This window comes from Hippopotamus amphibius, chromosome 3 (assembly GCF_030028045.1).
Source record: "Hippopotamus amphibius kiboko isolate mHipAmp2 chromosome 3, mHipAmp2.hap2, whole genome shotgun sequence".
Lineage (NCBI taxonomy): Eukaryota > Metazoa > Chordata > Mammalia > Artiodactyla > Hippopotamidae > Hippopotamus > Hippopotamus amphibius.
This window is the reverse complement of record NC_080188.1, coordinates 126,088,887-126,102,519: the sequence shown is the minus strand read 5'-3', so window position 1 is coordinate 126,102,519 and position 13,633 is coordinate 126,088,887. Positions and strand designations below refer to the sequence as shown.

Here is a 13,633-nt window from a genome sequence, read left to right as displayed (position 1 = left end):
GCTCAGATGTGAGCAGTGGGAATCAGCATCTCCCTCCAGCTTCTCAGCTCTGGGACAGGACACAACGGCTTGGTGGTCTCCCTAAACCAGTGAAGTGTGAACACTGTTCAGTGTGTTGAGTGCTTACTGGGTGTGGGCCCTGGGCTGGGGCAGGGGATGGAGACCTGGGTGAGACACAGCCCCTGCCCTCAGGAAGCTTATGGTTTCATTGGGGAGTGGAGGGAGAGAGGAGAGGGAAAGAAGTCCAGGAGAGATGCATGTTTAAAGCTACATAAGGGACTTCCCTGGTGACACAGTGGATAAGACTCCCAGCTCCCAATGCAGGGGGCCCAGGTTTGATCCCTGGTCAGGGAACTAGATCCTACTTGCCACAACTAAGAGTTTCCATGCCACAACTAAGGAGCCCACCTGCCGCAACTAAGACCCCATGCAACCAAATAAATAAATAAATAAATATTTTTAAAAAAAGCTATATAAGATGACAGAATTGCCTTAAGAGCTATAAAATGTCACTAACTGGAAGAGCAGGATCCTCGATTCCTGAACACCCACTATGAGCTAGAGACACACCTTTCCAGTGTGTTTCCTCGTGTCATCCTCATGGACCCTGTGAGTGGGAATAAGAATAATAGTAGCTGCGATTTGTGTGGCACGTACAATGTGCCAGACCCTTTTCTAAGTGCTTTAATCTTTATAACACATGAAGTGGTGAGTGTTATATTTACATTTTATGAGAAAACAGGATCAGAAACGTTCAGTAACAAAGCTGACGTCTGGCAGTATGTGGGGTGGTGATGAGGAGCGGTGATGGTGAGGAGGGGTGCTGGAAGGGATTCCTGAAGGCATTCCAGGTAACGGGAGCTGCAGGAGCGTGGTTAGGACACCAGGGAAGCCCTGGGCAATGAGAGCACAGCAGGTGGGAAGGTGGGGTGACATCTGGTGGGGGTGGAGGTGGCATGAACACCAGGGGTAGGGATGTGGTGGGTTTGACAGGCAGGCAGTGAGGCCATCTTGGAGTTTATGAGCTAGAGCGTGTCAAGATCAGCACTCTGCTCTGCCAGGCAGAGGGTTGACCTGGTGGAACTTGCTGGAGGACTGGAGAAGAGATAGTCAGAGGTGGGGCTGCCCTTCTGCCAGGCTCTGGGGAGTGGCAATGGGCCTCACTTGAACTGGGGAGGTGTGGTGGGATTAGAGAAGAGAGTGGGGCCCATTCTGAAGTGACAGGGCAGCCTGAAGACCTTTAGAGCCAAGAGGCCTTAGACTCAGCAATCTGCTGAGCTGGTCCCTCACTTTTGCAAACAATAAAGGCCTACTGAGGGACTGCCCGCAGGAGACAACGAGCTGCAGAACTAGGATAATAGCCCAGCCTTCCGTGAGAGGCCAGTGCTTCGGAAGGTCTTTGCGGGCAGCTCCAGGGTAGGAGGAGATCAGAGATGGAACCCTGCTCCCTAGAGCCTGTCCGCCCACGAGAAAGTGGTGGGGGGAATGCGTTCTGCTTTGGCAGCAGCAGGAGAAAAGAAAGGTCAGCAGGACTGGCCCTTGGGCATCTGATGGGAAACTGAGAACTATAAGAGATCTGGAGGGGCAGGTTGGGGGTATTTGGAAGCCTTTACATTCTTTGGGGCTCTTCGAAGATGGGGAGAGAGAATTGGAGACCCAGGGCTGGCCTCAGGGCAGCCCACTAATGCTGTTCCCTGACTTGTCCACACGTTCATTTCTCCTTCATTGCCTACTCTGTGCCACACATAGTTCTAAGCCTTTATGATAACATTAGTGAACAAAACAGCCAGAGATCCCTGCCCAGACAGACAGCAAGTTAATTGCATAGTGTGTCAGAGGTGATGAGTGAAAGAAGAGGTTGGGCCAGGGAAGAGGCGCCGAGAATACTAGATAGGTGGGGCTGATGGTAGTATTCAGTGAGCCCGTTAGGGCGGGCTCACTGTGTAGGCGATGTCTGAGCCCGGGCAAGAGGAGGCCAACTGGAGGAGGGAGAAGCCAGCGTGAAGGCCTGGAGACGGAAGCCTGTTGGAAGAGGAGGTCAGAGAGTAGGGACGGCACCTCAAGGGCACCTAGAGCCTAGGACGGCTTTGTTTTTGTTTGTTTGTTTGTTACCATGACACGTGTCTTGTGGCGTCTTAGTTCCCCAACCAGGGATGGAACCCATGCCCCCTGCAGTGGAAGCGCGGTGTCTTAACCATTGGACCGCCAGGGAAGTCCCTGGAAGGCTCTGGTGTTGCCTCTGAGCAGGACGGGGCCATTGCAGGGTACGGAGCAGGGGAGAGACATGGTCTACTTCAAATGCGACTGTGTCTTCTGACTGCCATGGAGGACAGACTGGAAGGAGAAATGGCTGGGGAGGGGATGGGGCAGGGGAAGGGAGGCCAGCTACAGGCAGAAATCCAAGTGGAGGTGATGGTGGCTTCGGGCCAAGGCAGGATCAGTGGAGGAGGTGAAGAGGGGTTGGATTCGGGATCTGTTTGGAGGGTAACATGAACGCAATTTCCTCCTGGAATGGTGGTGACGTTGAGAGAAAGGTAGGCGTCAAGGAGACTCCAGGGGCTGGTGCTGCATTTGGGGCCTTCACAGCTTCCTCTGGGCAGTGGCGCCTGAGTCCTGGACCTCCGTGCCTTTGAGAAAAGACCCCCTCCCTCCTCCTCAACCCCTGCCCCGTCAGGCCCCAACTTCCTAGCATTCCTGAGAGTAGAAATTTGACAGAATATTTTAAGGCTGTCCATGTGAAGAACATGTTACATCTGTACACCACCACACGCTCCTCGTTTGCAGCCAAACCTGCAGTCCGCACCTTGTCTACATCCACGGATCTGTCCCCACGCTCTGCCCCATGTCCTGTTAGCATGCAGGCATCCCACCTGGCCGCCGCATCCCCACCACTGCTGTCTCCCAGGCCGTACCTCATAGGAATCCACGTGAGGTTGACAGAGAAAGTCAGAAACACAGCCCTGGATGATGTGGTCCTGAATGTGGACACTGACAAAAGGAATGTTCACATATTGAAGTGTGGGGAAGTCATTTTGGCTTATACCTGAGTTAACTTGAATTTTATGCTAACTAGAGCAGCCCGTTTGTGACCTAACACACATACACTGTACATCTGCTTTAATTATTAGAGAAAAAGGTGCATTGACGAGAAGTACAGAATGTCTATGTTAAAAATAAAGATTAAATGCCTCACCTCCCGGGATGCCAGTGCTGGTGCTCCTTCGATGATAAGACTCCCTTCCCAGGCGCCAAGACCATGCTGACTCACTATCTACGTGATGATCTGTTTTTCTGAAATCTTGAAGGAATGTATCACTGACTTGTTTGATGTTCTTTGTTCTCACAAGACATAAAACTGTGCTGAAACCCATGCTTCTCTGGAGCAGTTCCTTGGAGTTACCTGAGAGGCTGTCTTCCAGGCTATACTCCCCAGTTTAGTTGAAATAAAACTCTTTTCAATTCCTATTATAGATTGTTTTATTGTTTGTTTTTTATAAATTTATCATTTATTTATTGGCTGTGTCTGGTCTTCGTTGCTGTACACGGGCTTTCTCTAGTTGTGGAGAGCAGGGGGCTACTCTTCATTGTGGTGTGCAGGCTCCTCATTGCGGTGGCTTCTCTTGTTGCAGAACATGTGCTCTAGGTGCATGGGCCCCAGTAGTTGCGGCACATGGGCTCAACAGTTGTGGCATAGGGGCTCAGCGGCTCTGCAGCACGTGGTATCGTCCCGGGGCAAGACTCAAACCCATGTCCCCTGCATTGGCAGGCAGACTCTCAACCACTGCGCCACCTAGGAAGTCCCCGTTGTTCTTTTAATATATGTTTTTAATTAATTAATTTTTTAATTTATTTCTAGCTGCATTGGGTCTTTGTGCTGAGCATGGGGTTTCTCTAGTTGCAGTGAGCAGGGGCTACTCTTCATTGTGGTGCACAGGCTTCTCATTGTGGTGGCTTCTCTTATCGTAGAGCATGGGCTCTAGGCGCGTGGGTTTCAGTAGTTGTGGGTCTTGGGCTCTAGAGCGCAGGCTCAGTAGTTGTGGTGCATGGGTTTCATTGCTCTGAGGCATGTGGGATCCTCCCAGACCAGGGCTCGAACCTGTGTCCCCTGCATTGGCAGGTGGATACTTAACCACTGTGCCACCAAGGAAGTCCCAATTTCTATTATAGATTGTTTATTGATTATTTTCGTTGACAGCACCAACACCTGGAGAGCCCCTTTGATGACCTCCCAGGCCTCCCAAATGATATGAGAGCAGAGAACCTCAGAAAGTGTGGGACTGGCCACAGATCACCCAGCCAGCGGGGGCTGCTGAGTCTGGAACCTGATTTAGAAGATGCCAAAGCCCGTGCTGCTTCCACTCCATGTACACTGCCCCTTTTCTAGGGCAGAGAGAGATGAGAGAGTAGGAAAGATAAAAGTACCAGACACTTATGGAAAACACGAGCAATCATCTGATTTATAAGAAGAGGTAACAAATTTTTTTAAGTTGATTTACAATGTTGTGTTAGTTTCTGGTGTACAGCAAAGTGGCAACAAATGTTTAAATGATACAAAATGGCATTTTCAAAACAAAGAGTGGTACTTCCCTGGTGTTGCAGTGGTTAAGAATGCGGGGGACATGAGTTCGAGCCCTGGTCCGGGAAGATCCCATATGCCTCAGAGCAACAAAGCCCGTGCGCCACAGCTACTGAGCCTGCGCTCTAGCTTCCGCGAGCCACAACTACTGAGCCCATGAGCCACAACTACTGAAGCCTGTGCACCTAGAGCCCGTCCTCCGCAACAAGAGAAGCCACCAAGATGAGAAGTCGGCACACCTCAACGAAGAGTAGCCCCCGCTCGCTGCAACTAGAGAAAACCCATGCACAGCAATGAAGATCCAACACAGCCAAAAATAAATAAATAAATTTATAAAAAACAATAACAAACAAACAAACCAGCAAAGAGTGAGTGTATTTAAGCATGTGCAGCTCATAACAGAGCAGGAAGGTGACTGGAATAATCTTGCATGCTCTAGCACGTTTAATGAACTGGAGACAGAAGAAGTTGGTCTAAGGAAGCAGAGGGGAAGAGAGGGATTCAGGTCCCTGTCCCGTCATTTGGGTTGTCGTCCGAAGAGAGGTAGGAAGTCATAGCCCAGTCACCCCCAGACAGAGACACACCACCCTTTATACATCGAGTCCCCGGCTTTCCCCTGGGAAGAGGCTCAGGGAGGAGGCGGCGAGGAAGGCTGTTTCTGATACGTGCAGGGGAGTCCGTCGTAAACAACCCAGGGATTCCGGCCCTGGTGAGTCACTCCTCTCCTCTGGGCCTGCCTCCTGGTGGTCAGGCCCCACCTCTGCTGGCCTCCCTGCCCTGGGGTGAGCTGGTAGCATGCTGTGTGGGGCCCTGGGGACTGGTGGGAGTGTGGGCTGGGCCAGGATGGCTCCTTAAACCCTTGTCGAGGGAGGCAACCCTGGAGGGGCCCAACCAGGGCCTGGTCACGCTGTGAGGCCATCGCTGGCCAGCAGAGGGGCCAGGCCACCATGGGCCATCCTCCCTGCCCCTTGAAATTTCACACCCTGCCCATCTTCAGTCCGCCAGGCCCTCCGAGTTGGCTTGCTCCCCGTCCGGGTCCCCGAGGTTTTGGCACTGGGCCCTCACCCAGGGTTAAATATTAGTAGCGGATTATCAGTCCAGGGTCTGGGGGAGGGTGGAATTACACTTTCACCAGCCTCTCCGCTGCTGGAGCCACCAGTGCCCGCCCCTGCCAGACAATGCCCGTGGAGGAGTTTGTGGCCGGCTGGATCTCCGGTGAGACACTTTTCTTCCTCTGTCCTATCAATCCTAATTGCGGGTCATTTCCTGGGGAAGGTGGGTGACATAGGAGGAGCTGAAGCCAAAGTCATGGTGGCCTTGGAGCGCCCAGAGCCAGCCATCCCGGAGCCTCCTGGGAGTTGCTGGAGGGGAGAAGAGAGGCAGGTGCAGGTGGACGGGTACTGCTGCCCAGTCCCAAGGCTGCCCCACCCCCACGCCACCCTGCCACCTGGACACCTGCCCAGAGCAGAAGTCACGGTGAGCGCTCTCCCAGATGCACCTGCACCGCTAGCTCCACTCTCCAGGGCTCACCTTTGACCTCACCTGCTGTCCTGCATTCTCCTGTGGGCCTCTGCCCTACCTGGCACTGGGCTGCATGACCTGAGGCCAGTTGTGCTGTGGACCTGGTCCAGCGTCTGGGTGACATTTCTCTTTGGAGAAAGAGACATCCGATTCTGCCTCCTGGAGGGGAGGGGCTACAACCTTGGCCAGAGCTCCTGGGCCAGCATCCGCTATGTAGGGCAGGACCAGGAGGTGGGGAGATGCTGGGGGCTGGGCCCTCCTCCCTCCCCTGGTGCCAGCAAGACCCCTCTAAGGGCCCCCGGTTCTGCACTGCCGGCTGCGGGGCAGAGTGCTGGGAGGGCCGGGCCTGTATCAGGGCCCAGCATTGAACAGCAGAAGGAGGGAGTGGAGCTGGCAGGGAGGCAGGAGCCCTGGAGGCTCCCAGTTAGATAAGCCAGCAAGATGCTTGGTGTCAGGTCTGGGCGAGGACACTGTGCGTCTGGGGTTGGCTCCTCCCCACCGCCTGTGCGCCTTCCAGACAGGGCTGGAGCTCTCTCCACTATCGCCTTGTCCCCACGTCTTCTTAGCCCAGTGCGTGGCGTGGAGGAGGGTGCAAGGGGGCAGCTGGCGTTTCTTTGGAGTCTGGCAGGAAGGCCCTGTCCCCCTTCTTCCTGCCCAAATCCTGCTCGCCTCTGGGCACAAACTTGCTTCCTCGGCCTGATCTGCAAGGCCTCACTCATAGAACCTTCTTGTTACCACAGGAGCTCTGGGCTTGGTCCTGGGACACCCCTTTGACACTGTAAAGGTGAGTCTCAGGGAGGTACCCATGGAATGAAAGATGTCGCCTGACCCAGACGTCAGGGAGAGAGCAGGGCCTGGCTGCTGGCTCTCTCCTGCCCTGCTGGTGTCCCGCTCAAAGGGGCCAAGGAATGAGCTGGGCTGGATGCCTGGCCTGCCCACCTGCTCTGTCCTCCCTGTCCAGGTGCGGCTGCAGACCCAGACCACATACCGGGGCATCGTTGATTGTATGGTCAAGACTTACCGCCATGAGTCGGTGGGTGGCCCGCTTTTCGGGGGGCTTTGGGGTGGGAGGCCTCAGGGCAGTCGGTGCCAGCTTCCTCCTCCATCCTCCCCACAGAGCTCTGCCTCGGAAGAGAGAAAGAAGACCCAAATCTGGGGTCCCTGGGGGGCCGGGCAGTAGCCTTGTGCCTTCAAAGTGGAGCTGAGGCCGCCCCCAGCCTTAGCCTGCCTCCATCTCCCTGTGGCCAGGCCCAGGACCAATTTCCAGCCACAGGAGGCCCTGCCCTGGAAAGGGCAAAGGTGAGGCTCCCAGAGCCCCCACCCAGCCAGCATCCTGTGTGTCTCTGCAGCTCCTGGGCTTCTTCAAGGGAATGAGCTTCCCCATCGCCAGCATAGCTGTGGTCAACTCTGTGCTGTTCGGGGTCTACAGCAATGCCCTGCGGGCACTGACAGCCACCTCCCACCAGGAGCGGCGGGTCCAGCCACCCAGCTACACGCACGTCTTCATAGCTGGCTGCACCGGGGGGTTCCTGCAGGTGAGGGGGCAAAGCAAACGCTGGGGCAAGCACACACACGCGCGCACAGATGCACACGCACACACAGGCACAGTGATGGTCGGTTCCCTCCTTTCCCTCCCAGCCCCCTCTGGCAACCCACAGCTGCACACCCCAGGTCTTCCCAAGTGGAATCCGAGGAGCTGTGGGGAAATGGCCTGCTCCTGGCTGCTCCCTGTGACCTGGCCTGGCTGCGCTCTGGCCTTCCAGGCTGCAGACCTGGCGGGGAGGGTCCTGGAGAACAGAGGGGGTGAGAGGTAGAGAGAGCCGCGGGGCGGGGAGACAGGGCCTAGACGATGTGATGGAGGATCTGTCGGTGCCCCGCTGTGCGGCTGGCAGGGCTCGCCCACCTCTGGAGGGGTCGGCTTCCACCAGTGAGCCTCACCCGGGGCCGGTCCACAGATCTCGCTGGGAGACGCTCAGGGTGTTAATCATTAAGTGACTCTAATCATTTGGTTCAGGTCTTCATCCTCAGGGCTTAAGTACTGGGCTTCCGAGGGGCGGGGTGGAGGGAAGAGGGGCCTCCAGGCACCAGGGGGATCCCCAGCTAAGTGGGGGCCTGAGCTCAGAGGCAGAGCGTGTGTGCCTGGCTCCATCCCACACCCCAGCCAGTGCCCTAGGTCACTCTTTACTCGACACCTGCCCTGATGCTTCTGTACACGTCCCAGGGCAGACAGCCAGGACAAAGGACAGAGTCCGGAGCTCACTAAGTGAATTAATAATTCATGAGACCCAAAAGGTCCTGGCTTTGCTTCTGCCCCTTGTGCAGGGTTCATGCCTGCATATTTCCCAAGCCCTGAGACCTGCACCCCACAAAAAGATCAAAGAGGATGAGCCCCCAGGCCAAGTGGCCTGATTTAGGCTCAGCTGGACCCAGCTTTTCCATTCCCCTCCCCTCCAGCTCTTTGGAAAGCAGAACAGATGGCAGAACTGGGGTCTGTCTGGTCACTGATGGGGACGGGGTCCAGGGACCAGCTGGAGCCCCGTTTGCCACCAAGCCCACAGCTCTGGTTAACAAGGTCTTGGAGCAGAAAATGAATTTGTATGTGGAGGTGGGGAGGAAGACTCTGGTTAGCACAGGGCAGGGAATGACAACCTCTTTTGTGCACAAAAGTTGCTTTTGACTCGGCTAAGGCTGACGTCGTGGAAGAGAGCAGCAGCATCTGGAGCCCCTGCTGCCCCTGTGGGCACAGGATGGGGAGGGGAGAGGCCGTAGCCCACCCCTGCCTGCCACCGTGCCTTTGGCCCAGCCATTTCCTTACCCCTAGGAGCCCATCCCCCCGGAGCCGCCCTCAGCTCAGCACTGCCCGCAGGCTCAGCTGGGAGGGTACCGCCAGGGCGCCATCTCACAGGGCGGGACCCCAGCCCACTGCCCTTCCTGCAGGGGAGGAAGTAAGCAAACTGCCACCCTATAAAAATCACCAGAGCCAACAGCCAGACTCCACCGCCCACCAGCCGTCTCCAGGGCTGAGGAACTCAGCTTGTGGACCTTCCACAAAAGAAAGAAACAAAAACCACACAGTCCGTAAATGATATGCTAACCTCTGCTTGGACATCAATTCGCGCCTGAACGTTCACAGCTGATCTTGACCTAGTTGCATCCTTGACCCACACCTTGGCCCCTCCCCACAGCCTCCCTCCGCACACCCAGTACCAATATTACCCCGAGTCTGTGTCCTGTCCGCCTCAGCCAGGTAATAAAGTTTGAGGACCCGCAGATCCCACCCTGACACCCACCTTCTGTTGGGACCCTGTTGCTTGGGGGTTTGCGAGAGGTGCTTCCCTACCGAGGGGCCTCTGAGAGGTGTCCTGCAGGATGTGGGGGAGGGGGAATCTATGAAGGTGAGGTGACTTCCTTAACCCTGGGGAGGAGTCAGCCCCCTGCTTTTTCGTGGGCAAGGACCAAATCTATTTTTTTTTTTTAACCCGTGATCCTGAGTCATGGCAATGAAAGCGCCAAGTCCTACCCACTGGACCGCCAGGGAACTTCCTTTCTTTAGCTGTAGCCTCATCTGCATGCCAGCAAGTTCGGCCGAGGAGGGCGGTAGTGTCCCTTGCTGGCAGGCGCATCCCCCGCTGCACGTGGGAGAGGCTGAGAGCGGTCGAGGTCCTGCAGGAGGACGCTGCCCGGTCTGCCCACTGCCTTCCTCCCGTTAACAGAACAGGGAAGGACTGTTCCTGCCCAAAGTTCCACCCAGGCCCTTCACGCTTCTTTCCCTACAGGCCTACTTCTTGGCTCCGTTTGACCTCATCAAAGTCCGGCTACAGAACCAGACAGAGCCCAGGGGGAAGCCGGGGAGCCCCCCACCCCGGTACCGGGGGCCCGTGCACTGTGCGACCTCCATCTTCCAGGCCGAGGGGCCCCGGGGGCTGTTCCGGGGAGCCTGGGCCCTGACGCTGAGGGACACTCCCACCGTGGGAATCTATTTCGTCACCTATGAATGGCTGTGTCGCCAATTCACACCGCATGGCCAGAACCCCAGTAAGTGAAGTGGCAGGAGAGGGTGGAGGACAGAGAGGAGTGGGGGAGGGGAGATGCCCCGCGTCCTGGAGGAGGGGGAGGGAGCCTACGGATGGGGGAGGAGGCTTTGTTCCTCAGTCTGCCCTCCCTCACCCCCGGCTTCCTCTACCCCAGGCTCAGGCACAGTGCTGGTGGCAGGGGGCTTTGCCGGCATCACCTCCTGGGTCACAGCCACCCCCTTAGACGTGATCAAGTCCCGGATGCAGATGGCGGGGCTGAAGCAGAGGGCGTACCGGGGGCTGCTGGACTGCATTGTGAGCAGCGCCCGGCAGGAAGGACTGGGGGTCTTCTTCCGGGGGCTCACCATCAACAGTGCCCGCGCCTTTCCTGTCAACGCTGTCACCTTCCTCAGCTACGAGTACCTCCTCCACTCCTGGGGATGAGCCTGGCCGGGCAACGCCAGCAGCTCCCCGGCGAGACCACTGCCCACCTGCCCACGGGAGGCCACGCTGAAAGCACCAGCTCGTGACTGTGATGCGAGAGGCTGAGCCCCTCTTTATCAAGGCACCTCTGGCACGCAGACGGGGCTGGGGAGCAGGAGGCCTGGGGTCCTGCACTCCGCCCAGAATCCAAGTCTGGCCTGGGCCTCCCATCTGCATGCGTCTGACGCCTTTGCTTCCTGAATCTGTGAAGTAGACGCGCAGCCAGTGGTGCTGGTGACATTCCAGCCCCCAGCCTGTGACTTCTCCCCTTTGAGAGCGCTCAGAGCCTCTGCTCTGCTGTCTGGTGCCAAGCACCCCACCCCCTGGATTCCAGGGATACATCCTCGTCTGCCTCCCGCTTCACTTCCTTTCAAACCTCTTCCCGAAGGACTTGAGGGTAGCACTTATGTCTCCTCTAGACCAGAATCCTTCAGTGGCTCCATCATCTTCAGGAAAAAGCCCAAACTCCCCCTCCTCCTGGCCCCCTTTCCCCCAGCTTTCTTCTTCCTTGGTGCTCGGCAGCCCAGTCCCTGAACAAGCTGCGCCCTTGCCCCCCCCCTAGAAGGCGCCTTCCCTCGAGGCCAGCAGTGGGCAGTGCCTGCAGGGTGACTCCCCCATCCCTGGGGCTGAGCGGCTCCAACCCAGGCTGAGCACTGTCTCCTGGAGTCCTTCTTCTGCTCACTTCCCCCTGCCCGGAACTAGTTCTGGGGTTTGCAAACCTCTCTGCTTGCCCGCAAGCCTTGATTGTAGCCTTCGCCTGTGCTTTTATCATGGTTATGGGTTTCCGGCTTCCCAATAGAATGGGCGCTCCCTGAGGTCAGGGGTCATACTTCTGAACATTTCGCAGCACCGAGCAGATGCTAGAAGCAGCCCGCTAAGTGCTTGTTAAATGAAGTGCACTCCCGACCTCTGTCCCGAGGTTTGCCAGCCTGGACCCCTCTCGGAGTCTCCAGGGGAGCGGTGTCTGTCTCGCCCACTCCCATCAATGGCACTTGCTTTCTTTACCTGTCTGAACTGCTAAATGGGAATTTTAAAAGGGCTGAAAGGGTTCACTTAATTGGCAAATAAAGTGAGCAGAGTTTGTACCCACTCACGTCCTGATCTGGTCTGAAATCAACCTGGGCCCCCCTCATGGTGACCTGACGCCTGGAATTTCTGCCATTTACTGGGACTCGGTATAAAAACGATCACAAAGTTATCACAGCTTACAAAGGAGGTGGCGTTGGCTCAGGGACAGTATGTAGCCCATCCCGGGTTGCACGGCCAGTGTGTCACACAGTTCGCCTGGACCGAGCCTCCACCTCCAGAGCCCGGTTGCTCTGCTACCCTGCTCTCCCTGGGGCTTGTGACAGTCTCCCACGGGTCACCTAAGTTCACATTCACCCAGGCTCAACCTACAGCTTCAGCCTCCCTGCATGCTCCTCGGAGCTCTTGTTTACCAGATCGGATCGTGTGCCATGGATGGTGGGTGGTACCCTAGTCATTCTTCCCTTCTTCCATTGTCACAGTGTGGCTGCGGGGCATGTGGCCGCTGAACGAGGCTACCTTCCCTTCGGTGGGGACCTGTGCTTGGGTTCTTGCTAGAGAAATGTGAGAAGTGACGAGTGCAAATGGCCCATCACTTGCTTAAAAGGCGATTCCTGACCGTTGGCTGGAATGGTGACCCTGGGGGCCACTGCTGAGGGAACAGGAGGTTTCTGGAACCCAGGGACTCTGTGAGCACAGCTGACCATCTGCCCTGGGCTGCTGCATTCTGACGTCTCTTTAGCCTTGACCCAAACTAACACAGTAGGTAAGGGTCTGTGCATTTCAAGGTCAAGGGTGACCCCAGCGTGGTCCATGGAACAGCAGCATGAGGACTTCCTGGAGGGGGTTAGACATGCAGAATCGCAGGCCCCACCCCGGACTGACGGAATCAGAATCTCTGAGGCTGGGGCCCAGGAATGTGCATTGTACAAAGCCCTCCCTGTGACTTCTACACAGGCTAAAGTGTGAGAAATAGAGTTCTGGATGCTTCTAATGGAAGAAATGCACTGCCCTTTCCAGCTGAGGAAGTTGTGAGTCTGGTAGAAGTGACTCGAACTCTAGTTCTGGTGGCCTCCACTCCTGCACAGATTTAGGAAACCTATGCTCCTGGTGTGGAAAAACAGGGTCTGATGAGACAGTCACTGCCCTTTCTGTGCCCCAGTTTCCTCTGAGATCCCTTCCAACTGGTCCTTCTGTGAGCCCCAGTGGCCAGTCCAGGACCACTGTGGTGCCAGGGATTTTAGGCTCGACACAGCAGTGTTGCAGAGCAGTCACTGGAACATCTTGGGGGAGTTGGTGGCTGGCTCAGAAGGAGCAAACAGGGACTTCCCTGGTGGAGCAGCGGTTAAGAATCCGTCTGCCAATGCAGGGGACATGAGTTAGAGCCCTGGTCCGGGAAGATCCCACATACCGAGGAGCAAATAAGCCCGTGCGCCACAACTACTGAGCCTCTGCTATAGAGCCCACAAGCCACAACTACTGAAGCCAGTGTGCCACAGCTGCTGAAGCCTGTGCCCCTAGAGCCTATGCTCTGCAACAAGAGAAGCCACTGCAGTGAGAAGCCTGTGTGGGCACTGCAACAAAGAGCAGCCCCTGCTTGCCCAACTAGAGAAAGCCCACGCACAGCAACGAAGACCCAAGCAGCTGAAAATAAATAATAAAATAAATAAATAAATAAATAAATAAAAGAATCCATCTCTCAGTGCAGGGGACGCTGGTTCGAGCCCTGGTCGTGGAACTAATATCTCACATGCCCTGGAGAAATTAAGCCCTGTGTGCTGCAACTACAGAGCCCATGCGGTGTGGAGCCCACGCGCCACAACTAGAGAGAAGACTGCATGCCACAACAAAAGATCCCGTGTGCCGCAACTAAGACTTGATGCAGCCAAAAAAATCAATAAATAAAATAAATATTTAAAAACAAAGAGAGCAAACAGTATGCATGGGAAAGAGGAGGTGGCTCTTAGCAACGGGGCAGGAGGTCAGAGTGGTCCTCTGTAGTTTGTCATTTCTC

General features: G+C 56.0%; 1 protein-coding gene across 4 annotated transcripts; it reads left to right on the top strand.

Annotated features, from left to right (window-relative positions):
* Nucleotides 1-5,078: 5,078 nt before the first annotated feature.
* Nucleotides 5,079-11,627, top strand: SLC25A45 (solute carrier family 25 member 45). Of its 4 annotated transcripts, XM_057728286.1 has the most exons (6): nt 5,079-5,791; nt 6,838-6,881; nt 7,059-7,130; nt 7,447-7,632; nt 9,874-10,132; nt 10,286-11,627. In XM_057728286.1, the coding sequence occupies exons 1-6, from the start codon at nt 5,755-5,757 to the stop codon at nt 10,552-10,554; spliced, it is 867 nt and encodes a 288-aa protein (XP_057584269.1). In that variant the 5' UTR covers nt 5,079-5,754; the 3' UTR covers nt 10,555-11,627. The 4 variants fall into 4 exon arrangements, with proteins under 4 accessions (XP_057584269.1, XP_057584271.1, XP_057584272.1 ...); XM_057728289.1 differs by lacking the exon at nt 6,838-6,881 and having other exon boundaries at nt 5,574-5,791; XM_057728287.1 differs by lacking the exons at nt 5,079-5,791; nt 6,838-6,881 and adding an exon at nt 5,926-6,052.
* The last annotated feature ends 2,006 nt before the right edge of the window (nt 11,628-13,633 follow it).

Excerpts from the sequence above, each read along its gene's own strand:
- SLC25A45 (XM_057728286.1), top strand. The coding sequence starts at position 5,755 with ATGCCCGTGGAGGAGTTTGTGGCCGGCTGGATCTCCG. Across the intron at positions 7,131-7,446 it reads AGACTTACCGCCATGAGTCG|CTCCTGGGCTTCTTCAAGGG; the intron begins GTGGGTGGCCCG and ends GTGTCTCTGCAG. Across the intron at positions 10,133-10,285 it reads ACCGCATGGCCAGAACCCCA|GCTCAGGCACAGTGCTGGTG; the intron begins GTAAGTGAAGTG and ends CCTCTACCCCAG.